Source organism: Colias croceus, chromosome 22 (genome assembly GCF_905220415.1).
Source record: "Colias croceus chromosome 22, ilColCroc2.1".
NCBI lineage: Eukaryota > Metazoa > Arthropoda > Insecta > Lepidoptera > Pieridae > Colias > Colias croceus.
In genome coordinates this window covers 3,142,267-3,168,944 of record NC_059558.1, presented here as the reverse complement: position 1 = coordinate 3,168,944, position 26,678 = coordinate 3,142,267, and the positions used below count along the sequence as shown (strand labels likewise).

General features: G+C 31.3%; 1 protein-coding gene across 5 annotated transcripts in view; it reads right to left on the bottom strand.

Annotated features, from left to right (window-relative positions):
- Window positions 1–26,678, bottom strand: part of LOC123701825 (A disintegrin and metalloproteinase with thrombospondin motifs 16) — a 126,996-nt gene that overhangs the window by 31,541 nt on the left and 68,777 nt on the right. For all 5 annotated transcript variants that reach the window (XM_045649399.1, XM_045649397.1, XM_045649398.1 and 2 more), the window contains exon 3: window positions 4,011–4,526. In XM_045649399.1, coding sequence (XP_045505355.1) covers window positions 4,011–4,526 — 516 coding nt within the window. The remainder of the gene's footprint in view (window positions 1–4,010; window positions 4,527–26,678) is intronic.

The window sequence follows — 26,678 nt, the reverse complement described above, 5'->3', positions numbered from 1 at the left end:
AATCGTTATCGTTTTTGTTTATTTATTATAGATAATAATTATCATGCAATATCGTAACTCCAATTATTATCATGAAAACTATGAACCTTTTCAGAATAGGTTAGTTACAGATCAATTTCATTAATTGATTCCTGTTATGTAATAAAAAATTACTCTTGACACTACTAAATGTGTCTCAGAGAATCGCCTCTACCGGGGAACAAATTCAAGAAATATAATACAACAGAGGGCTATCGAGCACTAGCGATTTAATTTGGCCGATAGTTTGAGCGAATAGGGATCGGGCTGTCGGATTCGATAGTTCAGATGTTCAACTTTTAATCAGCAAATGCGCACATTGTCTACTCTATACTAATCCTCTGACCGATCAAACAATCGGGCAACTTAAAATCGTTAGTGTGCGTGTGCTCTTAGTGTAACTGATCCATGCAGTTATATGGTAATATTATTTAATAAATACATATTCACATTATGATGTCATTCATTCACATGTCAACGTGTAGGAAAATTGTTTTGCTTATAATAACGTTGTGTTTACTTCATCGTTAGTAATTAACATTGATTATGGTGATCCTTCGCTTCCTGACTATAAAATTATTTTGCAAATCATTAGTCACATGCGTGTTGTGCATATATTAATAATTAAAGACTTCGTTAGAATGGGACAGAACGTACTATTTGATTTAAAAAAGGACTTGAAATGAGGTGAAACACCTTTATTGCATTACAAATTAAAACTTAATATATTAGCAAACAATACATTTTAAATAAGCAAAGGGCAGCCTTATCACTAGGTAGCGATCTCTACATGAGCGCATACATAGGTATTCAAATAGGTTTTCATAATAATAATGTAGGTATTAATAACGCGTAATCTTGCATCTGTAAAATGAAGAATGTGATTGACAGATGTCACAGATTATATTGGACACAATAGTGTTGCCATCAACACGTTCTATCAATACTGATAAGCATCTTCCAATCGTCAATTTTGACCACAGATTTTGACCTATTCATTTTAATTCCACCTGTGTTCTATGTACGCCTTCAAGTATTGAGATGAAACATATATTATAAAAATTTTCATAATGATGCGAAAACATCGTTATATACGATACTAGCTTTCCGCTCTGTTTAAAATTTACAAATTACATATTAACACCTTCCTCGAGAACTAATCTACATATAATAAAAACAGCATCAAAATACGTAGTTTTAACGATCTAAGCTGTCTACATAGACAAACAACGGGAAGCGACTGTGTTTCAACCTACTTCAAAAAATCGAGGAGGCTCTAAATTCGGTCGGTATATTTTTTATGTGTGTACACCGATTTCGCCGAGGTTTCTGAACCGATTTTATACTATCTAGTGATGTGGACACTCTACAATACCTTAGTCACGTCTAACTGCAGATACTAAAATAAGTAAAGTTCATCAATATAACTCAATCGATTCAAGGAACACATTATAAATTACAATTGCGTAACACATTATAAATTACAAATAGTTTCCTATTTGAAACAATAGATTCATTTCTTTACATTTGCATACAGGGAAATTGATATTGATGCACGATCGATATGCCAGTTTGAACACGATTGCTCTATATAACGATAAGTACATGTATTGCTACATTTATTGACCTAATTAATGACCTTATTGTGTACATAAATCAAATTAATATTCTTGGATATTTCATGTAACACTGTTTAAACGTTAAATAAGCAAATCTTGTACTTTGAAACTTATTAGTATTAAGCTCGTTCTAGACAAGTTACTAGTCTTTCTTACTAGAAAAACTGATTAAATTTGATAAACAAATAGATGTGATGCTGCAAGATCATAATTTCGTAGACTTCGCCTTAAGAACAGAACCGTATCTATCTACGTATTGCTCGAAGTACTATACTAAAGAGAAGAATGGACTGTAATATGAGAAATTATCGTCTTTCGCGAATTAAGAAGCAGCCAATTAATATAATAACATACATTATCAAAATCTACATTTAACATTAGACCAATAATAGGTCAAGAAGCCGGTAAGCTATTTGATACCCAATTAATATTGTACAAGCCCAGTAAAATGAATCATTGCTCACAAATATTTCAAATGCCTCCGACCAGGGCGTGTTTGATGTCTTTACAAGGACGAAAGGTTTGTTTCATGTCAACTGTCCGTGTGATACAGACGGCATAAATTATACAGTAATTAGCATTGAAATTTATTACTAACGGAACCTAGTCTGTATTGGGAATTTAGTTTGATTTTATGGTAAGTGTCAGGCGTATTTCATAAACGTTGCTGTGGTGGTAGCCCTAGTAGCGTTGTTGTTGACTTGTGTACGGGGATAAATATAGGATCTCAGGATCTGTGGATAGGATGGAAGAAGAGTATAGAATACTTTTTAACGTAGGGACATCTTAATCCCATGTGAATTTCTTTGAATACGCGGACAAAATCGTGTGCAGAAAGCTAGTAGTCAATAAACGAGGTATATTACAGATAGCATAGCATATTATGATTATCAAAAAATTTAAGAGATTATTAAAAATCTCAGTATATACTTACGTTCTAAAAAAGTTAATAACACAGCGACACATGTATTTTAAAATATATTTATTATTACTACACTTTCACAATACTTTGGATACAATACAATTAATGACGCCGGTTCAATATGCGTGAAATGTCATAGTGACAGGCCAGTGCATAATACTGATATGATATAAATATTGCAAATGAACAATTTATTGCGTGAAGAAATAAATGTTATTGTAGCTGCCAATGCACCATAATATATCGCGTGAACAAATATATTTTACCGATAAACTTACACAGTGTATTTTTGTAATAAAAAGAAGGACTAAATCATTACAATATCCCATACATTTTTGTTTTTCAATATAGTAAGCATGTTACAATTACGCATATGATTTAAAGTCTTCATTTTTTGCTTACAAAAAAATAGTTTAACCTGGTTGAAGATTTATTGAGTCCTTATCTTCGAGAATATATAACACAATTTAATACATACTTAGTTCAGAAAATGAGCTCCTTTTTGCTGACCGATCGATTCGATGCAATATCAGTTGCCTTGCGAAAGCTTGAAACACTTCGAATTGATGTCATACTACTACTTATTCTAACCTTTCGCCCACTTAATTAAATGTTGCAACAATATAACTACTAATTATACACATTTATATGTGTATGTAGGTAAGTATTATAAAAATTACACAATATTAGTTTCACAGAATATCACTTAAGTTAGATAAGTCGTCGTGGGAATACGCTTTCACCTAACAGAGACGAGTACATTTTTTACATTCCTTCTAGAACAATTACTTACAATGCACCACGTAATAACATAATATTAATGCAAGCAACCAACGCACTAACACCTTTGACTTATGCATCATTATCGTGTCATGATAAATCGAATGTTTTCCATTCTGTACGTATGCCTCCCGATTGTATAACGTCTCAATACTTTTTGTTATGTTTTGCATCTTTTGTATTTTCTAAGTTTCGCTTTTCTCCGTGTAATATATGGCTAAGCTTATAAGGAAAGTTATTCCATAGTAATTATTGTCTCATTAGCGTCTTCTCATTTGTGAAATTGGTAATTAACAGTGTCGCAAGCTCTTTATGTTTACGCCAGAGTTTATTAATGAGTTGTCGCAAATGGCCTGTTTTTTTACATTTCTTAACTGTTACACTTAATTCTAATATTTCAAATTATAAATTAACTTTTTCGCAATTATTATTGCTGTGTCTAATCATTGTTTTTAACAGATAAGATTTCAAAGCACAGTTTCGTTATCTACATTGCGCTGCCACTAACCGTTTCTGCTCAGTCTTTGTAACATTCCTGTAATTTATCTATTTATTTGTATCTTACATTTACCTAATTTCGTGTGATAATGTCCATTCTTTCATTTTATAGCACCAACCTTTATATTCAAAGCTTCTATGATTAAGATATCAACAGTTGTTTCAAAGCTTACCGTAATCATCTCTTCGTAGTCAACGCCGTGCGGTTGCGACTCGTTCGTCAGCGCCTTCCACATCCTGAGTCCGTCCTTCTTAACCAACCCCTCTTGTTTCTTCAACACCAACTTCAACTGTTTCCCGAACGCCTCTAATTCAATTCTATGTACATCACCACTGGTCTCACTATCACTATCACTAATTTCACTAGAATTCGTTACTCCGAACTGCACGCTCACTGTATTATTTAAATCACCTATTATATCGACGTCTTGTATTAACTCTTTAGCTTTGACGAACATTTCGTCGTTGAGAAGGGATGGAAGGTTCGTTTCCGTTTTCCACGGTTTGGAAGATTTCTCGTGTGGAACTTTTCCGGAGTTTTGTGTGTGTGAATTGGAACGGTGTGTTGCTGGAATGTTCCGGCGTGCCATGTGGTGGGTGAGCTGAACTAGGTGGTATTCTGGTACGAGGCTGTGGTGGTCGACGTGGAAGACATTCCGAAGCTCATCGGGGGTCATGTGCTCGTGAATCTGCAACAATAGAGATAGAAATGTTAGTTATGTTATACAGAATTTTTTTTTGTTGGATGCAATTTTACATTCACAAATAAATGTGATTTAGTTTAGGTTGTTATTTAGTTTTGTTGTATTTTTTGTTAGTTGCTATTTACTGCTCAAGAGATTTTCAATGGTTAAAATTTTCTATAAAATCTTTATAAAAACGTCAAACGTTACATGATGAAATCAACATTATTTTATAGTCCACATGCTTTAAAAAAAATATTTGAACTCAAAATTAGTGCAATCCAAACATCTGAGTCACTTGCTCTACATCAAAACCGGAATATAATTAAAATGATTAATAAATAAATTATAAATATCTAGATAAATAACACGACGAATTTTATCTAGCAGAAGCCAAACTAGTGGCCTTATACACGGCATATAACGGCGGAAGGTCGACATTCTCAAAACTGCAATAATTCTACTAATTAAACATCAATTTCATAGATTTTAAGATCATATTTATGCATATCCTTAATACATTTCCTTTATGCATTTTATTGGTAGACAATTACAAAGATATATAGAAAATGTAAACAACATGACGCTTCATAATTTAATTAAGTAATGTAACATTGCTGTTTTTTTCTTTTTTTTTTGTAATAAATATTTTATAAGGTATCTAGAACATAGTAGAGTATAGAAAAGCTTTGTTTTCAAAATTTATTCTAATTTTTTTTTAATTTTTGAAACTTTTGTATACTTAATAAAATGCTAAATTAAATGAAATGAGTTTTTATTTAGTAAGTATGTATTTAAAGTCTGACTGAAAACTGACTCTATAATATGACATGCATATTTTTTTTCTAATGTAATTGCATGACTACCTATTTACAAGATGTGTTTGTATAGTGATCTAGTTTCTATAAAATTAAACGTAATTGGTGATAAACGATTTTCAATGTCTGATATTACTAATAATACAAACTCTGAATCATCCATTGACTTAACGACCTATACCAATTATCAATATGTGATTAAAATATAATATTATATTTATGGTCTGTAGACACATATATATACTAACCTAAAAATACAAACCTTGGTCCACTGTAATCTAGACGTGCCCTATCTAGTAATCTATATCTACGTACAGTCGTATATAAAAACTAGTTGTACCATTTTAACCTAGATACATCCGTATTGATAATTTTATTGAATGTCACTGAATCAAGTGAGCCTTGAAATCGGTCAAACGTTACAGCTTTTAATATGAATTTTTATAAAGGTAAATGTTTTTTTGGCTGTCATAGTACTTAGGAATTGTAGAGGTTTTAATGGTTTCCGTTATATGTGTTATTTTTTATTTAATTGAATAACTGCAGATTTGAATAGTTAATGATTTAAAAGCTTATCAACCTATTATTTTGTTTAGTTTTGTAGTTTAGTCGTATACCTACTGCTAAAAGTAATGAGCTTAAAAACCTTAAGTTTTATTGTAACCTCTGAAACAGTTAAAGGAATTTAATAGTGTGTAAAGAGGAAAGTCTGACGAAAGATTTTATGTACGGTTCCACTATGTACTTTGAACTATTTAATACTAAGAAGAAATTGTTACTAAAAAAATATTCTGTATGTGGAGTTCAAATTCAAATTCAAATTTCATTTATTTACAAGAATGTAGTTACAAAAAAGGTGTTGTTACAATATTAAGGCGCTAATACATTCTACCCACTATTTGGGTGTGCAAATATTTAAATGGAAATAAGTTAATTAAATTACACTACACCAACACTACACAAATTCTTCGCGTCACTATAATTGTTAAACGTCACTAATTCCTTCACAGATTCCGCAATGTAATAAGTTTTGTAAGATGCAATGTAAGAGTTTGCATCCAAAATTAGGGAAATTTTCGAAATAATGAAACAGACAAACATCACTACATAAGATATAAAAAAAGATGTAAAGAAACAGAGAAAAAATAACGTAAAGCGACTTTCATTGCTGTCGGTACCATGGCCACCGGTCACTCCTACTTGAACATGATAATGGTAAGTACAATAAGTGGTCAGCCTTTGAAATTCCATACTAATCGGAAGTACCTACATGCAAGATGAAATATTTCTAACATTAAAACTGCGCATGCGATTATAGCAATTAACATATTGAAATAAGGGTTCTAATTGCTTGCTGTAATATCAGTAACGTTGCTATGTTAATGTTCACCTCGAGTTGCATAATTTTTATCACTGCTCTCGTATTGCGAAGTTTGAATTATTTGAATAGTTGTCCATTGGTTGTAAAAAATATTTTTATGTAGGTACTTTTTGTCTGGTTTGTATTTTCATTTTAAAATAAAATATTATGTGTTACTATTATCTTAAAACAGAAGTTACAATGTAAGTAATCTTAGATTTCAGTTACTAGATCTAAGATAGTATTTTCTCCGTTAAATTTTTATTAAATGAATTTTATGCATTTTTCTTATTTGTGTCTTTAGTTAGCTTCTACCCTTGAAAAGTATTATGCTGTATTATGATGATGCTCATAACAGATAATTATCGCAGTCTTTACTGCCCGTCCGACTAGGGCCCTTCCGGCCTCCTCCACTCAAGCGACAGCCCAAGCCGAGGTTCGAGATCCCCGTCAAGGGAGGACGCCTTTGCGCATGTCGCTACCAGGGTGAACCTTCAGTTCACCCACGCATCCGCGTTAAAATGTATTTACTGCGAACTTACAGTTTTACAGTTTCACAAATATAATAATCAATAAGCGAAATCGTAATTTATTGAATAACTGCATTTTGTTACGTTTTTTGTAACTAGTTCATATAAACCGACAAACATAAAAAGCCGCTTATGCAATGTTAAAAAGCAACTATTGTAGTGCCTTATGAATAATTCAAATCTTTTATCCAACGCCTGTTTTCTATTAATAGATGCAACATTAAAACTTAATGTAACCTTATAAAATAACAACAAAATTATTTAATATTGATCCTTGATCATTAGACGGCATTCCAACAATAATTATTACCAAATATGGCAAGCACCCAGAGGCTATTCTTTTAACATTTCATAATATGGGAAGATCACCTTGGTAATTAATAGTTTAAAGTTTAAACAATAATAATTATTTATTAAATAGTCTATGCTGCTCTACTATTGGACAAAGGCCTACAAAAATGTGGAATTTACATTTTTTTAACGCGATCAATCATTTGGCTTATGAACTCATTTTTAAAGGTTAAATATGTATCGTGTTTTTATTAATTTTAACAATTTTGACCGCGAAAATAAGAAAAATTCTTACAATAATTTTATCCTTACTAACTAATATAATAAATACGTATGCAACTCTAATTGACTGTCTGTCTCTTCTTTACACCTTAAACACTGAACAGCAACAATAACTACTACTGAATGTAACAATAATTTAATTTAAATCGAATAAAATTATTAACATAGGTACCAGACTACAATACACTACTGAATACCATTTTGGTCTGAAAGTATTTTATTTTTAATTCTGAATGCTTTTAATTTGAATGCGTTTCTTAGTATATGAAACAAATAATCAAAACTCAAAAGAGAGAGATAGAGGTGGATATACGTACCCGAAGAAAATAGATCAGCGAAACAGATACATACCTATTACATAATGCAAGTGTAATGTAATTTAGATACGTAAGTCCTAATGTTTGTTTAAAATCAATTTGAATTGTTCTAACAAAAATTATGTACCTATCTAGTTGGTAAGACTTTTTTTAATAAATAAATAAATGCATCAACCCCTTATCCCACTAGGAGATACGGGACACACATATAGATTAGTCTATATTAAATTGATGCCTTACATTACCCTCCTAGATCTATGGTATACAAATATAACAAGTTAACTGCCTTACATTGAACTCCCAACAGGAAGAAACACTACATCTTACAAGAACTAAAGGAAGTGGCGAGGAATTTGTTAATCTCCTCACGGAATCTTCCTCAGGGCATTTCGAAGTACACTAGAACTATAGCAGACTTTACGTAACTGTACTTTCCCACAATACGCCGAGAATCTAAATCATATCAACCGTAATTCTAGTTCGAATAGGAAATGTTAGGTAACCATCTAGGTAACCTATACGCACAGGCAACTGTACTTTATTTATTGGTGATAAGGTTTATTATCGTTTGGGTTGAGTGATCTTGAGGCTTGGCACAATTGTGAACCGAAATTGTTTGTAAACATTATATAACACCAATATCATTACAATTTTGTCTATAACCGCTTCCTTTGTCTTGTGTTCGGGGAATTGATAATTGTGTCGATATTATATAACTAGTATAAGTCTACGGCATTACACGTCATAAATTTGTAGGTTTTAATCCCTATTGAATTTCCAAAATACTTATTTAAAAGTATGGTTTGAAAAATCCATACTTATATTATAAATGCGAAAGTAACTCTGTCTGTCTGTCTGTTACTCAATCACGCCTAAACTACTGAACCAATTTTCATGAAATTTGGTATTGAGATATTTTGATACCCGAGAACATAGGCTACTTTTTATCCCGGGAAAATGACGCAATTCTTTGACTGCGCGGGCGAAGCCGCGGGCGGAAACCTAGTGAAAAATAAAATTTCTAAAAATGAACTGACAATGATGACTTGTTAAACCCAGATACACCATTGTCTGTACAAGCCTTATAGACTATAGTACAAGCACATAAATTTTATTACAAACTACAATGATATTTTTGTATGGATTTTATACACGTTTTCAATATTCCGAATTTGTATGTACGGAATTCCCTTTAAACAGATAATAATCAATATATTGCTCAAAGCACAAAAATAATGGAGTTATTTGTAGTGACCTTTTAATGAATAATCGAAGGCTTTAAACTTGAAGCTACAAAATAAATCTATGATCATTATCTCTATTTATTTCATCTAAAACAAATGGTTACCAGTTTTTTGCTTAATTAGAAAGGTGAGGATAATATGTGATTTAATTTGTTACAGGGCAAATTAAAATTAACATTATTAGTGTGTTTTTTTTCTGTGACACCGCAACTTCATTAATCCATACTAATATTATAAATGCGAAAGTAACTCTGTCTGTCTGTCTGTTACTCATTCACGCCTTAACTGAACCAATTTGCATGAAATTTGGTTTATAGATATTTTGATACCCGAGAAAGGACATAGGATAGGTTTTATCCCGGAAATCCCACGGGAACGGAAACTATGCGGGTTTTTCTTTCTTCTGCGCGGGCGATGCCGCGGGTGGAAAGCTAGTTTTCTATATAAGTAGGATCGAATCTACGACCTCATATTTATTATTAAAATATTATAACACTCGCCAATTTTTCCACCAAAGTTGTAAAATACAGGAAATATGAATGACGCAATTTACAACTATAAAATTACAACTAAAATATTATGGTTGTGATAATTCTAAAGAAATGTGACTAATAAGCAGAGACAGTCATAGTTGAGAAGAAGGCTAGTGTCGTGACGACATAATATACCTACGGAAGTTAAAAAAAACCCTCAAAAGCATATAAGATATACAGGAGTACGAAGGTACTTAGAAAAATATAATTAGCACAAATAACAAGCACAGAATGTCTATTCTTAAAAAAATATCCAAAAGCAGTTTTTTTATAGACCATGTCATTTAAGTGCATTACAACTGATTTTTTATTTATTTAACACTGTATTGTGGTGCTTAAATATTATGTAATAAATAAATACATTGAAAGTAAAATAATAACAATATCTATAGAGACGTCCTCGCGTTTAACTCTTTTGCTCTCTACATCAATTGCCATAATATCTCCTTAAAAATATATTTTATAGAGTCCATTTAACGACAAGTCCCACTGATATTTTTTAAGATAATTTTAACTCTATATATCTGCGCTATTGTATAGTAGTCTGGTGGACATTCTTTACACGTGTACTCCAAGATAAATGTTGCCACAATGAAAAACAATCAGTAATTGTTACAGATAATTTCAATACCGACCTTGGAGTGCCGATTATCCGAGTCGAGGCGAAAGTAGCGAATTAATCATGATTTCGGGCTCGAATAAATGTAACAGGTCACGGGTTGCAGTTCTTGCACTTTACCAATATCGAGTATTTACTGATTTCCAATGTTGTGATTTATTTTGAATCTACATTTTGTCAATTATAGAGCGAAGCTTAAATGTGGTTGAATTTTTTGAGATATGGTAAGTTGTATAGGATATTCTGAGATTTTTTTTTAATTAGATGGTTGTGCTAGTAGCAGTTTGTGAATTAAAAAAATGTCATCTATACTAATTAATACTTTGACTGAATCAATACGTTTGTTTGAACGCGCTAATCTCAGGAACTACTGGTCCGATTTGAAAAATTATTTCAGTGTTAGATAGCCCATTTATCGAGAAAGGCTAGAGTATAACCAAGATACAGGCAACAGCCTAGGATCTCCTGTAATGATGTAATGTTTAAAAATTTTGGTAAATAAAGATTTTATTATTATTATTTATTATATACTATATATCATCACGCTAAGACCAACAGGAACAAAGCCACTTGGGTGGAACCGCGGGGCGCAGGTTTGTTTGCGTAGTTGCACCGTTATTTCAATTACGTTGAAAGTGTATCTAAAATAAATTTAGGTGAATGTTTGATATAGTTGTTAATGATGAAATTATTATTGCATTGACAAAATATAAATTGATTTAAGAGAAATAAATGAAATAAGTTCTTTGTAGGTTCGATTTAACGCTCGATTGATTATCTTTAATCATTTCTATTGAATTTCACCTAATTCCCATTCTTTCGATGTCAATGATAAATAAGTTCACCTTTACCTTTAAAACAATCACGATTGATTCAGATAAACGACACTTAAAAAAGGCACTTTAGATAAAAATCAATAAAATCGATTACGAAAGCGTTATTTTAATAAATCACTACTTATTGAACTTATATTTCTTGTTTTAAATTGAATGTAATAAGTATAAAATACTTATGTCTCGTTTTCCTGTCAATTTGGTTGCCTAGCAGAGATCGCTGGCGGCGATAAGGCCCTAATTTACATAATTAGCGTGCGATATTTTCAAAAACATTTATATTATGATAAGTTCTACGCAACATTTTCAAAATTTAACAAAGTGACATTGGTTTTGTTTTCTTCAATAACTATAACGTAATTTTCACCTATTTTAAATATAAACTAGCTTTGCCCCGCGATTTAACCCGCATTGTTCCGCTTCTGTTCGTCTTAGCGTGATATATAACTTATAGCCTTCCTCGATAAATGGACTATCTAACACCGAAATAATTTTTCAATCGGACCATTCGTTCCTGAGATTAGCGCGTTCAAACAAACAGACTCTTCAGCTTTAAAATATTAAGTAAAGATAACAATAATATACTCTACATCCATAATTTGCACTTAAAAAACACAATCATAAAAAAACCGTAAGCTAATTGGCGCGAAAGCATCTGACAATACCACCATCTTGCTTTAGCGGCCATCTTGGCGACCTTGCTCCAGAAAGCCGGCGGGCCGTTTCGCAACGTGCTTGTGGGAAATTCATCTATAGATTATTACGATATCATTATGAGATTCGGTGTAATTATCCAACGACAATGATTTATTATACGATATTCATCCTTATTATTGTTTAATCTCATTGCCTAGCCGTATACGTTATAGGGCATGGTGTTCGCACATGAATAATTACACTTTAATGTCTGTAGCATAATCTGTAACGAAAATAATGATAATGAGCTAAAAGTAATCGTGAAGAGTTGTTGAAACGAGGGATTTATGCTCAAGCGTATATTGCTATTTATAATAGTATAAATGATAATTTCGTTGTATAGCTTTGAAATGTATATTATATTTCGTTGTATAGCTATGTAGTTAGATATAAGTTTCATATATTGTAATATTGACATGATGTTAAAAGAGCAACTATGGAGTTTCTTGCCGATTCTTCTCCATAGATACTGCTTTCCGAATCGGTGGTAAATGTTAAAAATACTTATCTATGTAATGACGATTCGAAAGTGCTACTAAATAGTAGTCTAATTGAATAAATGAATGTTTGAGTTTGAGTTTTGAGTTTGAGTTTGAGTTTGAAACGAGATTGATGTTCATCAGCTCTATAGGTATTAACTTTTGAGTTTTATTTGTCTAATACTTAAGTTTATAAACTTTAAATCAAACTTAAATTTACTCAGCAAGCTCTATGCCTAATTCAGAAAACAACATTATATAAAGATAAGATTCTGTAAAATTATTTTTACAGTAATCAATTCATTATTTATTTTATTAGTCAATTGTGTCTGTGTGCGTTTTTTATTTTATGTATGTGTATTTATATATATGTATTTGTTTATTTTCATATTGTAATATATATGTTTGCATCTATTTATATAGTGATTATATTATGTATGTACATTATGTATACTATATGTGTATGTTTATGTATATTTGTATGCTTTATATTAATATCTATTTATATATATAGATTTTTATTTATTTTTTTTCTGTTTTTAGTGCACTTTGCCCTGTTTTTTTATTACTTTTGCACTGCGTCTCCTTGTCCACCAGGTTGTCTGGAAGAGATCGCTGTCTGAGCGATAAGACCGCCTGTTGTGCTCTTTTATTAACAATGTATTGTGTCCTTACTTGTACTTTTCTCTGTGGTGCACAATAAAGTATTTTTGTTTGTTTGTTTGTTTGTTTGTTTATACAGATTGCCTCAGTAAATTACCCAGATGCTTCTCATAAGTTTTTAGGTCTCATGTTTCACCTTCTAATAAAGAAAAATTTATAGCTATTATCCACATATAATTGAATAATAGAAGGATAACCCATAATCAGATCACAATACAATAGTATTGGAGGAGATTTCGGTCATTGTTGACGAAAACATTCACAGTTCGTACAATTAGTCAATCTTTCGTACAGTCTATAATGTTTTAAATGTTTGATACAATGAACCGTTAGAACAATAGCGTGTACACAATGAAGGGAACTGTGAACTATACAATCGAAATAAGATCCTTGTACGGTAGTGTTGCCACTTGCCAGTTATGGCCAGCTTTATAAGGTTATCATAATTGTTGCTAGTAACAAAAACTTATCTGTTTAATCTAACGAATGTGCAAGTGACATTTTAATGTATGTTATTATTTTTGAAGTTAGAATATATTGTGGACTCATTAATTGAGTTACTTTTTATTTCAATAACTGAAAAGAACGTCCTCTATTAAATATAGTGGTACGGGAGCTAGCAACGTTTAAAAAAAAGTCATTTTAGTATAGTTGGGTTTTTGATATACTGTTTCTCTTGCTATTTCGGTTAGAGTCCGGGTTGTCTGGCTGGCCGCAGTGGTTGCGTTTATTAGTGCGCATCTTATCTGCACAGGAAAATATCCCTAATTTAAAGTCATTTTTTAACGCGTAATTTTTAATCTTTTGCCTTTAGATAGATCCATCAGACATAATTTTTTTATTGCAAGACGTTTTTTTCGTTGTAAAATAGGTGCCATACGCAATTTTTATTTCAAAATAACTAAAATGTCATCGAAATAAGTGAAATTACATCAACATGAGTCCGCTTAAAAGGTAAGTAATAACTTTATTATTTATATTATATTATCCTTTTTTAATACTTATATTGAATAATTAGTAAACTAATATTTTTAATAGATGGTTTCATATTTATTACACTTTTGGGTATAAATATGAATTTGATGATATTTGTATTTTCTAGTGTTTGATTTTACGCGAGTATTATACATTTTGAAATTAAAGACTTGGGAAAATAATACAATGAATAAATCGCGTTTAAAATCCGTTAAAAAGTCTTAAATATCTTGATGATATTTGGTTTAATCAAGTTTACATTAACGTCCTATTTGAGGTTCGTTGAGAAAAAGGAGGCGATACGGTAGATTGTTGCAAAAAAACTGTAAATAGTGAAATGAATATTATATATAGTATAAGTAACACAGTGATTACTTATCCTTCACTGGGACTCATGTTGATGGAATTTCACTTATTTCGATGATATTTTAATTATTTTGAAATAAAAATTGCGTCTGGCACCTATTTAACAACGAAAAACACGTCTTGCAATAAAAAATGTATGTCTAATGGATCTATCTAAAGGCAAACGATTAAAAATTACGCGTTAAAAAATGACTTTAAATTAAGGATATTTTCCTGTGCAGATAAGATGCGCACTAATAAACGCAACCACTGCGGCCAGCCAGACAGCCCGGACTGTAACCGAAATAGCAAGAGGAACAGCATATCAAAGAACCAACTATACTAAAATGCTCACTTGTCAACGTTGCTACCTCCTAGAATATAGTGTTTTATTAAGATCCCTTCCCGGTTTTTGACATTTTATTTAATTCATTTATTTTTTTATAATAATAACATTGTACTCTGCCATAGTGACACGATATTTCCATTTCGAATAACATTGAAATCTTAATATTTCGCAAACCCCAAGCAAATTTACACATAAAATGTCAACGAACATAAAATCCCTTCCTGGGTCGCATATCGTCTCATATCATATGTAAAGAGTTTAATTTATTTGGAAAATGTAGGTTTTTGACCTCGTACATTGACTTCTCAAATTAATATTTGAATTTATTTGCACGGTACCGTTGTTAGTTAGCAAGTTTTAATTTGGGAGTACCTTTCAGGAATTGCTCAAAGGTACGAGTATTTTCCAAAGTGATAATGGAAGTAAATAAGGTAAAAAGGTCAATAAACTTTCAGGATTCTGTTTTGTATTCAGGTCACTCAAAAGAGTTGGTTTTAGTCGTTCATGCAACGGTGCATTTAGATCAAGCGAACATAGAGCTAGAGCAAGAGCATTCTTCGTGATCTTTTAGTGTGAACGAAAACTCGTATTCATTGTTGTTCAATATTAAAACATTGCATAGAATCTTTTCGAACGCACTAAAAATAACGAGAGAATACTCTACGCCTGTTTACACTTAAATAATTTGACATAGTGGGCTTAAAATGAGCATTCACTCGTTTGATGTAAATGCACCGTAATACAAAATATATATTTTGTAAAAACCTTCGTAAAATAAGACGTAAATACAAGGTTCATTGTACAATATTTATACAATATAGAAACTGAATCGTGTATGGATGACAGAAAAGAGCTGCCAATTGCTGAGAAACCTTTTCAAATATCTTCTTTATAAGTATGGAAGTGTTACAAAACAGATAATAATACACTCCCCAATATAACGAGACATCGAAACATTATATCATTATAATAATAGATAATAATGTTAAAATTTCTCTCACACAAACAAATTATTTCGTTATCTGTCCCACAATGACTGACATCTTGACAGAATACGAGATGCGTTGAAAGTTCGCATTGTAAAGATGTGTTCACACTATTTTTTAATTTAATTTAATAAAAAAATGTGTTTATAATACATGGGTTCATAATGTTTTGTACTTTTGAGAATCAAGTTTTTATTCACAAAAAACAATGATTCAAACTGGTAAAATTAATGAAGCTTTTAACTGCATTTTTTGGAATAAACGAATATTAAGATAATAATATTTAATACCATTGGTATATCCTATATATCATTACAGATAATATAATACTATACTGTCATGTTTAATGTATAATATTAATTATTTAATTGCATGTTTTAAAATCGTCCCCAACTGTATACAAAATTGGACTCCTTTTAATAGTAGTACTAGATTCATACCTTTAATTACATAATAGAAAATGTGTAGTAAATAGGCCCGTATACATTACAATTACCTAAAACAAATCGATACCAATTTCAAAGTAACTAACCCACATAAGATTTAAAAGTAAAAGTTCGACATTCATATTTTATTGTTATTAGTGTTTTATGTCTGAGGGTCATACAGTGGTTGATAATTTAAGTAATTTCTGTTGTATTACGAGACTTTAAATTTGACATTGTATTAACCTTGCACGATATTTTAAATAGTTATTAACATTCTTCAAATAGCCGGACATTGGTTCAGTGGTTGACGCGTGAGCGTAGAACCGAGGGGTCCTGGGTTCGATACCCGGTGGAGACGAAGAAAAAAAATGTCTTCCTCTGGCAGGAAACAGAAGGCTGATACCTACTTGTCCCTAAAGAAAATCGATCTGTGATGCATAATGCATCTGCCCCTTACCCCACTAGGGGACACGGGACTTCACTTTTTTGAATAGCCGAGTTTTAATCGTAATGTAGCATGTTTTTACTGTCATTTATTTATATTTTTATGAGCTGACATAGCAAATAATAGTCTGCAAGGGCACTCTTATCATATAGGGCTTAAAATATTATTTTAGTACAGATAATTTGCGACCTGGACCTCGCAAAATAATAAATTATGCGTCGATTTTATAAAAAATAATTAAAACAAATAATTCATTGTAATATACTGACTTTAGAGTAATGTACGTTAGATAATTACTTACATATTAACCTAGTTATCTAGATTACATTTTCGCTCTATTAATATAATAATGTTAAAATATTTACACTAAACAATAATAACACAAAACCATCCATTAATTAAATAATAAATTACTTCAATTATAATTCTTGTAAATATTCAACCTAAATACAATATTAATAATAATTCCAATGCCATTATGAACAAAGCTTTATGATCATTGTATTGATTCTATTATTTATTAACAATAACCATAGAAAGCGGTTACATAAGGCAATATTTATATCATCATTGTTCTTTATATCCGCTGTTCAATTATGGGTGTTATAGAAAATTTTCTATAACATATTCTTATGCAGTTATGTTCAACCTAAGTGTTCAACAAATACGTGGTCCCCTCTGAAAATCATTGTAGTAGTACATTTTAAGTTGTTGCTGCTTTGCTGACGGGGAGTACATTTTGCCACCATTGCTATTTTGTTTCTGTTCTGTGTGTTAGATTATTAAGATTTATATTTGTGAACATGGTGGCAAATAAAACGTTTTCTAGTTTTATTTCTAATTAAAAAAAAACTTAACTGTAATATTCTTGTTTGAATGTAGAGACTTTAATGATGTATTTATTCCTTACCTCTGTATTTATTAACTTTTATTTAAATAATTTTGAAAAAGAAATCTACGCGAATCGTTTTTAGCAATATGTTACTGTTATTGTGCTGTTATTTCATATTGTATGTAGTAGATCACTATCGATATTTTTGCGTGAAAATAGTAAACAAGTTTCATGCAAATCGATCCATAAACGTAGAATATATTGTGCTGTGACAGACTAGGATTGACGGACTGAACGATCTTATAAGGGTTCCTTGTCGGACTACGGAACTCTAAAAAGCAACCGCATGTACAATATTTAAAAAGTTAATGTTTATGTATTAAAAATTTACAGAATTATATAAGTTAAATACATTATCTCACTTACGAAGCGGTAAATGAGGTTAAATAATGTGTTATAATAATTCTGTGCCTCCAGTGAATAAGGGAGTAAGACGAGTTATTCCCTTTGGTTTTTATTGCACCATTGGATTCAGCTCGTCAAAATACACAACATATCAAAAGGTCATATCTCTAGCTGCATCCTAACCCAGTTTTTCGAATGACCCAAACGGTATAAGTAGGGTGTGATAAACGGTATAAGTTACCTTATCCATCATTTTAGGCAATCGCAAAGGAACTATTCGTCTCGAGTCAAAATAACCCACGAACACAAAGACATATGTGTAGTTATACTTTTTGAATAAAGACTTAATTCATTTTGTTCCATCCGTGCTAACACTATTTTAGTATAAACGCAGTTGTGTCATTTTTCTAACATGAGCATAAAGGAACAACTCTTAGTGGCATTGGTTCAAGTGACGACATGAGACAGTTTTGCATTAATGCCGTGTTACTATTGGTCTATTTGAATACTGCACGGAAACAACTGACACTATTCCTTTTTGCTTAATAATATTTTTCAATCTTTTTTTATTTATCAGTTAACTTGGGATACTAATAATATTTCTATGGAAATTAACTATTTTTTGCAATAGTATCTATTAAAAATATAGTTTTAATTAACACATTAAGTGCTAATATTATACTCCTTGTTTATATAAATACAGAACGATAATTGAATCATCTAAAAAAAGCCAACAAAAATGTTAAACTTATAATATTTTCTTCTTATATTTGGGTAAGTTTTATAAAAAATAACTAGTTTTTAATCTTTTTTTTTATTTAATCTAACTACAATAATACTATAATTATAGACGCATAGAAAAAAAAATTTATAACCAGTCTTGACAAATTATGAATATTGTGTTCTCTCTCATATAGCGTTTTAGCCACTGTAATTTGCCTTTTTATAGGAAAAAAATCCGCAATATCGAAACTATTTTGGTCCTGCATTATCGTAAACATATTATGGATACTCTGGTACCATATATTTTGAAAAAATTTGGATATTGTCACGTAGAGTCTCTTCAAGTCGTATTTGCATCCAAGGCACCTTCAAATCTGTGCTTAATTTTTTCATAAAATCTTTGCAGCTCATTGTTTTTTCTTTATTTATCTATATTATTTTGATATTATAAGATATAGAAATTGTTAAAATTCCATATCATGCCGTAAAATATTGCCACTGACCACCTATAACTTTCCCTGTAAGGTAACTGAACATACTTACAGGAATATGGTTTTCGAGCTTCTCTTATCTCTTAATAGTGCTTGTTTCCTCAATGTATAACCACCATGATATATTCGGTTTTTCTCCGGACAACATCTTCAGCTACCCAATCCTCTTGCTTGGAGTCCAAATCCAGCGGAGGACAATAATCGTCATTTACTAAAATTGAAGGTTTTTCGTCCTAGTGTTAAAGTTTTCTGGATCCTATTTTATACTCAATATATAGTATATAATACTATATTATGTAAAACGTGACTTTGAATAAAAATATTCAAATAAATCAACACAAAATATTTTTTTAAACAATCGTAAAAGTTACGAAAAGCCCAATTATACGTCAAAATGACGTACAACATCCTCTTTACTACAAAATAGCGGAATTTACCGGGAAGAGCCAACTATGTACTGCTAGGTCTCGACGGCTAATGAGTTGTTTCTGGATTTCGAAGCGATTCGATGGTAAATATAGAAAAGACAAAGTTATTTCGCCGCGGTGTACATTAAATTTACGTAGATTGGACTTCTAGGGTTAAATGCATAAACACCTACATGTTGTTTTGTTTTTATTATATCTAATAACGATAAAAAATCCGTTGATTTTTTCGTTTTTCAAACTACATGCATGGTTGTTCTACTAAAAGGCCTCAATTGAGTCATAAAGTACACAAATTTCAAGCATAATAAGTCGCATCATTTCTATAAAACCAAAACTGGCAATAATTTAAGTCGTGTTATGCGACTATGAACATGGTGCATTAGGGCATAAGTTGTTATATTGCAAAGAGCAAAAAAAACCTTATGTGAATACATTGAGTTATTCCATGAAGTACTCGTTCATAAGGGCACAACTACAAAAAAACACGAAAAAAGTATATTTATGGGGTTGTTACAATATCTGTTCATATGTAAAACTAAAGTCTAACATCATATCTTACCCATACAAGCTTAAAAATTTGAAGCTATAAAGATTTAGTGTTGATATATAGTTTTTTGTCTCTCCTGAAAAGTGCTGTTTTTGAGTTATTCCCTTATTCACTGGAGGCACAGAATTATACAATTCTATTAAATAAGCTGTATAATTAGTACAAATTATTTTCAACTATCTTGTATTTATAATTGCATCAAATATGTATTAATGATTAATCTGTATACGATTTAGGTTTATAAATCTTTGTGCATTATTTTTTATGTAGAAGAATACATAAAAATTGTTCTAATTATTTTAAAATTATATAAATCTAGAATTATTTCAAATGGAAAGGTTAATTCTTGTTCGTTTATTACGACTTACGGTTTACTTTGAAAAAGCTACTTGACCTAAGTATTTAAAAAATTCTACAACCTTAGAAAGCTATCTTTTCGACCGGGTATATTATTAATTTTTATAGCCGATTCATCTAATGTAGTAGCTTTATTACTGTAAAATTACATACAAATCTGTTCAGTAGTTATGGCGTGAAAGAGTAACAAACATAAACTTTTTTTTCATTAGGTATTTCACAAACTTTTGCATATAAAATATGTATTTGCAAGTTTCTATATAAAGAAGGGTAGTCAACTAAAATATCGTAATGACTAATGATACTATGCACCTAGGAATATGCAAACATATTTTCAGTTATTAACGCCAAATATTTAAACGTACTATGATATTTCTTCCAACTTCTAAGCTATATACCATCTAGTCCTCATATAGAACCTAGGCTACCAATCTAGTGCATTCCGCGTGCACACAAACGTCAAACCCGTTTGAACTTCACTTCCTACGTTGACAGATTACTTTCGTTTTCACAAGTCGTGACGTCATATTCCGCCATAATTCGTTGTATAATATAATTACACGTGAACTGGTTTAACGCGAGCATTGTTTGTGTGTTTTGAGGTTATAATATTATGTAAATCATCGGACATTGGTGAATGGTGTTTTCTTATTACTTGCGATTAATTTATATTAATTAATCTGTGTATATGAGTATAATTTTTTGTTCGTATTGTTGATTGCTAAGCGTTGATTGTACAGTGGAGAAGGAATAAGTAACTTTAACAATCATTCGCCCCGGAATGGCGCGAAAGGATGCGGGTTCGAGTCCCGCCTCGTGATCGAATTTTTTCTATCTGGGGGCACGGTAGTGCCCCCGCCAAGACGAGCCAAGCGAACAAGCACGGGCACTACCTACCTTTTCTCGAAGCGCTTCGACGTTTTTTTGAACCCTCATAACTTGGGTTTGGATTATGCTAGATCAACAAAATTTTCGGGATATATTGTCAATAGCGGACTTATTGAACATATTAAGTTTTAATTACATTAGCTTTTATACTTCAGATTTTATTTATATCTAAAAAACGCTAATTTCGTCACTGACTTGATGATCATCAAAATTCTTAAGGTATTTCCTAATGTCCTAGAAAGCTGAAACTTTGTACGTAAGCTAGTATAAGCACACAAACAACAAAAAAATTATAAAACTTGTAACTTTCACCCCCCAACCCCTTAAACTAGGGGATGGGAGTTTGTATGAGACCTGTAATTTTAAATTAAATTTTGATGACGCTAGAGGTCTAATCTAATAATCTAAAACTTGGTTCCCCTAGATATTCTTAATATATATAAATCTCGTGTCACAATGTTTGTCCTCAATGGACTCCTAAACCACTTAACCGATTATAATAAAATTCGCACACGATGTGCAGTTCGATCCAACTTGAGAGATAGGATAGTTTATGCATGTAGGTACCACGGGCGAAGCCGGGGCGAACCACTAGTATACGTAACTCCTTGTTAAAAAAAAAATTTAAACTTTAATCGACATAACTACTAATAAAATTTTGTTACAAACAACTTACAAAAAGAAATGAAATCCCACCAAAAACATTTTCATGTAAAATGTTGCCTAGACGAGCCCATATGACTCGCACTGTCAAAAAGTTATCAGATCTCATGTAGAGCGAAGCTTCTAACACTACACGCCCTAACTCTACAAGGCCTAACTTCACAAACTCTACGCCTTAGTCAAAATATGTGGCTTGGCCGTTCGTTACTACAAGAACTATTGTATAACACAAAAGTAATGCACAGTGAATTAATTTTTCACCTTACGCCGATGTGAATGTAGCGAAATGGCCAAGCCACATATTTTGACTAAGGTGTAGAGTTTGTGAAGTTAGGCCTTGTAGAGTTAGGGCGTGTAGTGTTAGAAGCTTCGCTCTACATGAGATATAACTTTTTGACAGTGCGAGTCATATGGGCTCGTCTTGGCAACATTTTACATGAAAATGTTTTTGGTGGGATTCTTTATACAGGGTTATTTGTAAAACACCCGCAACCTCGCAGGACAAGATAGCTAACATCATAAGTAACAACATTTGTTCTACGACTATTGACAATAAATTATTTTTAAATGATTTTTTAAGCTTTTATTGTACTCTCTTAACATTTGTAAGTCTATGTTCTATTCATTATCGAAAGGACGACGCGACGCCCCCTTCCCCCTCTCGTTTGCTGGGATGCGCGTAGAGTTTATAATATTCAAACGGAAAATTAAATGAATATTTATTTTAGTATGAAAATAAAATCTAACAAAAGTCGTAGAACAAATGTTGTTACTTATGATGTTAGCTATCTTGTCCTGCGAGGTTGCTGGTGTTTTACAAGTAACCCTGTATATTAATTATAACTTTAACAAGTTGATACGAGATTTTAAATAATAATTTGTAATAAAAAGCTCTATAAGGTATGAATCAGTAAGAATGGAGCTTGAGAAAGATGTAGCGGCTATTTGACCTTTATTTTGTTAACCTTATCCAAGTCAAATTTCATCATTATCGGTTCAGCGGTTGAGACGTGAAAGCGTAACAGACAAACCGATAAACTTTATTTTGGAAGAATTGCAGCATTCAAACTTGTGCCAATTTCTTGTACGTATTAAATCTCTATTATTAAACTGCTAATCTATTTCCTCCTAAATTCATAAGACGGTCAAGTCAAGAAAAAGGCATAGCCTAGTTTTCACGAGAAATAGTATGGGAAGGCCTAAATGGAAACAAGGACGCATGTAACAGTTAGTCAATAGATACATTTATACAAATACTAATTTTACGGCAAAATTATAGGAAGGCAAATGGGCGGGAAATTCGTTTCCTTCGGAGGAAACATATCGCGTAATGTTGCTCATTGGACACACAGTGCATCATTAAATAATTATATTATTATTTATGGCCGCCATTTTGTAATGAGTCCGTATTATGTAAGGTTGGTATGCAGAAAAAAAATCGCTGAAAATAATCCTACTAATATTATAAATGCGTAAGTTTGTGAGGATGGATTGTTAAACACTTTCACGCAAATACTACTGTACCGATCACAGTGAAATTTGGTGTATATGTAGCTGAAGACCCAGAATAAAACATAAGCTTTCTATCCCGGAAATCACAAAGGAACGGGAACTATGCGAGTTTTTCTTTGAAAACGCGGGCGAAGCCGTTTGCGGAAATCTAGAAGAAAAATTTATATTGTTTATAAGAAGGGAATATTTTTTAACATAATACTTCGGGTTCGAATTTTATTGACATTCTTTCACATTTGCACTGTTGCCAGGGGTGATTTTAATTGATGCATTTACAATATACGTAAGCATTTGGAAAATTACTAATTCTAGATTCTAGGTACCTACTTATATTATTATATGTAATTAAAAACATTAATTGATATCAATTACGACCGGTTTCAATACTTTAATCTCTCTAATAATGTTTAAAAATGCACTTACATGAAAAGTAACAATACAAATAATTGTTAACAATTATATTTGTTAGGTGATAATAATTAGATATAAATAAAATCGAGTAATTTCGCCACGTGTAAGAAGGCGGAACTTTAAAACTTTCCTTTACAATATAACTCATGTAGGATAGAAAATAATTAATTATTGCTGTTTTGTTTACTTTGTTAATAAATGAATGCATATGTTTGGATTATATTATTATCTTAAATGTATACTCCTGTAATAAAAATCATAAAAGTAGGAATGAACAAAAAACTTATTTCGTCTTGAAAAGTATTTTTAACTAGGCAGGCTAAGAGCTAGCGCGCAAGAGCAACTTTTGTTTTCGCAACTATATAGTCTCTTCCATCAACTCTACAGGAAGTTGCGTCGCTACGTGCGCGCACTTTCTTACTAGCCCATACTAGCCCAGTTGATGGGAGAGATAAAATAGTTGCGGAGACAAAAGTTGCTCTTGCGCGCTAGCTCATGGCTCTAGGCCCAAAACGACAGCGAATCAAATAAAAAGTTGATGATAAATTAAGTTGCAAATTAGTCTCAATTCAGTGTAAAATGTACCTATAAATTGTTATATGATTATCTTAAAAATTATCTCAAGACTACAGCCTTTATTTACGTGCATCGAAAACACATATGTACATTACAATTAACAATATTTATATTTATGTGCAAGTATATGCATCTTTCAATAAACATAATAATTTATTGTGCCATTATCTTCTCATCAACAGGAAGAATTGTAGGAAAATAAGTAATCACGTCATACATGATATAACAATAAACAAGCATATGTTTTGACAAAACATAATAACAAAATATTGTATTTGATTATATAGGAAACGCATATGTATAAATATATTACAAAATTTTAACACTCTAATAAAATTGTAATAGACTTTTTGTTATTTTTATTGACGATCAAATTAGAGGGTAGATATTAAATGTCACATTTAATTAATAATGCAATAGTTATAATAATATATTGGTTCGTTTTGTTCACGTGTTTGAGAACTAGTGAGTCAGTAAAGGAAAATTTTCATAAGAATATATTTTTATATAGGTAATAACTAATATGCTATTAGGTATATTATTAATATTATGTATTATTAGATACTAGTAATATTATACTTTATTGCTGTTAAAATCGATAAGGTCCACATAACATAATTGTCTGTCAAATTACTATCAAATTGATACAAATCAATTGTTCAACACCTCCCGCAAAATTTTGCTTCGGTGCCCAAGCGTCACTCACTCGTCGTAGACAAACTCTTCAATTAAATAAATCGATAAATAAAAAAAATCAATTTGGTAGTTTTTGAACAAAAAAATTAATTTTCCGTGAGCTCGAAACGTCTGTTTTGGGTCTCATTTCACCTTAAACGTGATTTTCTTGTAGGTATCTTTTTCACGATTATTCCGTAACTTATAGTCTATTATCATAAACTTAGACCGTCTATTATGCATTTATAAATATTAAAAACAAATAACATAAACATTTTGGTATACGACTAGGTAATATTGGGCGTGGGGTCGGAAGAAGACGCGTCGTCACCAACATTGCATGACGGTACGCACCATTAGCTTACTGAGACAACGGCCTATTATACGTGTGATATGACGAATATAAATAAATAAATAAAAAAGTTCATTTATTGCCTTCACAACAGCTTAAAAACTATTACAAACTAACTGTATTTAAATGTAGCATGTTCGTTGTGAAGGACTAGTGTCTGAAATAGGTCTGTGAAAGACCAGTTTCCTTTTTATTATTATAATTACCTGTACTTACCTGTACTGATATTCATCTATTCATCTCACGCACTTAATTGTTCAAGTGCATCCCCCCTCTGAGGGGTTAGACAAGTGGCATTCGTTTAGCGTAACGTTTGATAGAATAGATTATGAATGTATGAGATTGACGTAAGCTGTCGATACATTTATCTACAGCTTATGTCAATCTCATACATTAAAAGTATGAAAGTACAGTAGAAGTACTAATAGAAAGCCACTTGTCTAGGGGGGCTGTAGTACAGATTACTAGCCCCCCTCGCGGATAACACTACTGATAACTAACGAATATACATTGGTAATTTAAATTTTGTAGTAATAAAAAGGAAACGTTAAAATCTTGTGAATTAGATTTTAACCGTACCTAAATTATTAATTTACATGATATTGGTACAAGCAATAAAAATCGAGTTTAAATACGTTTAGAATTTATTTTACACTTATTCAAATTTGAATTACTTTAACAATTAAATTATTAATTTAAATTATTTCGCATTACATAACCTGCAGTAACATGATCTTTTTATAAAACCACATTTGGTAATCGTCGTCGTTTACACAATTTTAAAATCAGATAAAGGTGTTATTTTCAAGCAAAAATTTAAAATTCCCAAATGAAAACCATTCATAACGGTTGTGGTAACATAATACGACAAAAAGGTGTATTTTTTCGTATATTCATATATTATTCTACAAGAAAAACAAGTTTTAACATGGTTTTAACAACTTCATAAATACGTCACAAAAACAACGTTCAAATTACATTTAATCTAAAATTACAATAAATTAAAATATATTTTCGTGTCTTCATTTATTAAAAAATCAATAATTTGTCACCGTGACGAGAAACAATTAATTTGTCTATGGTCGGCAGCCATGACACAATAGTA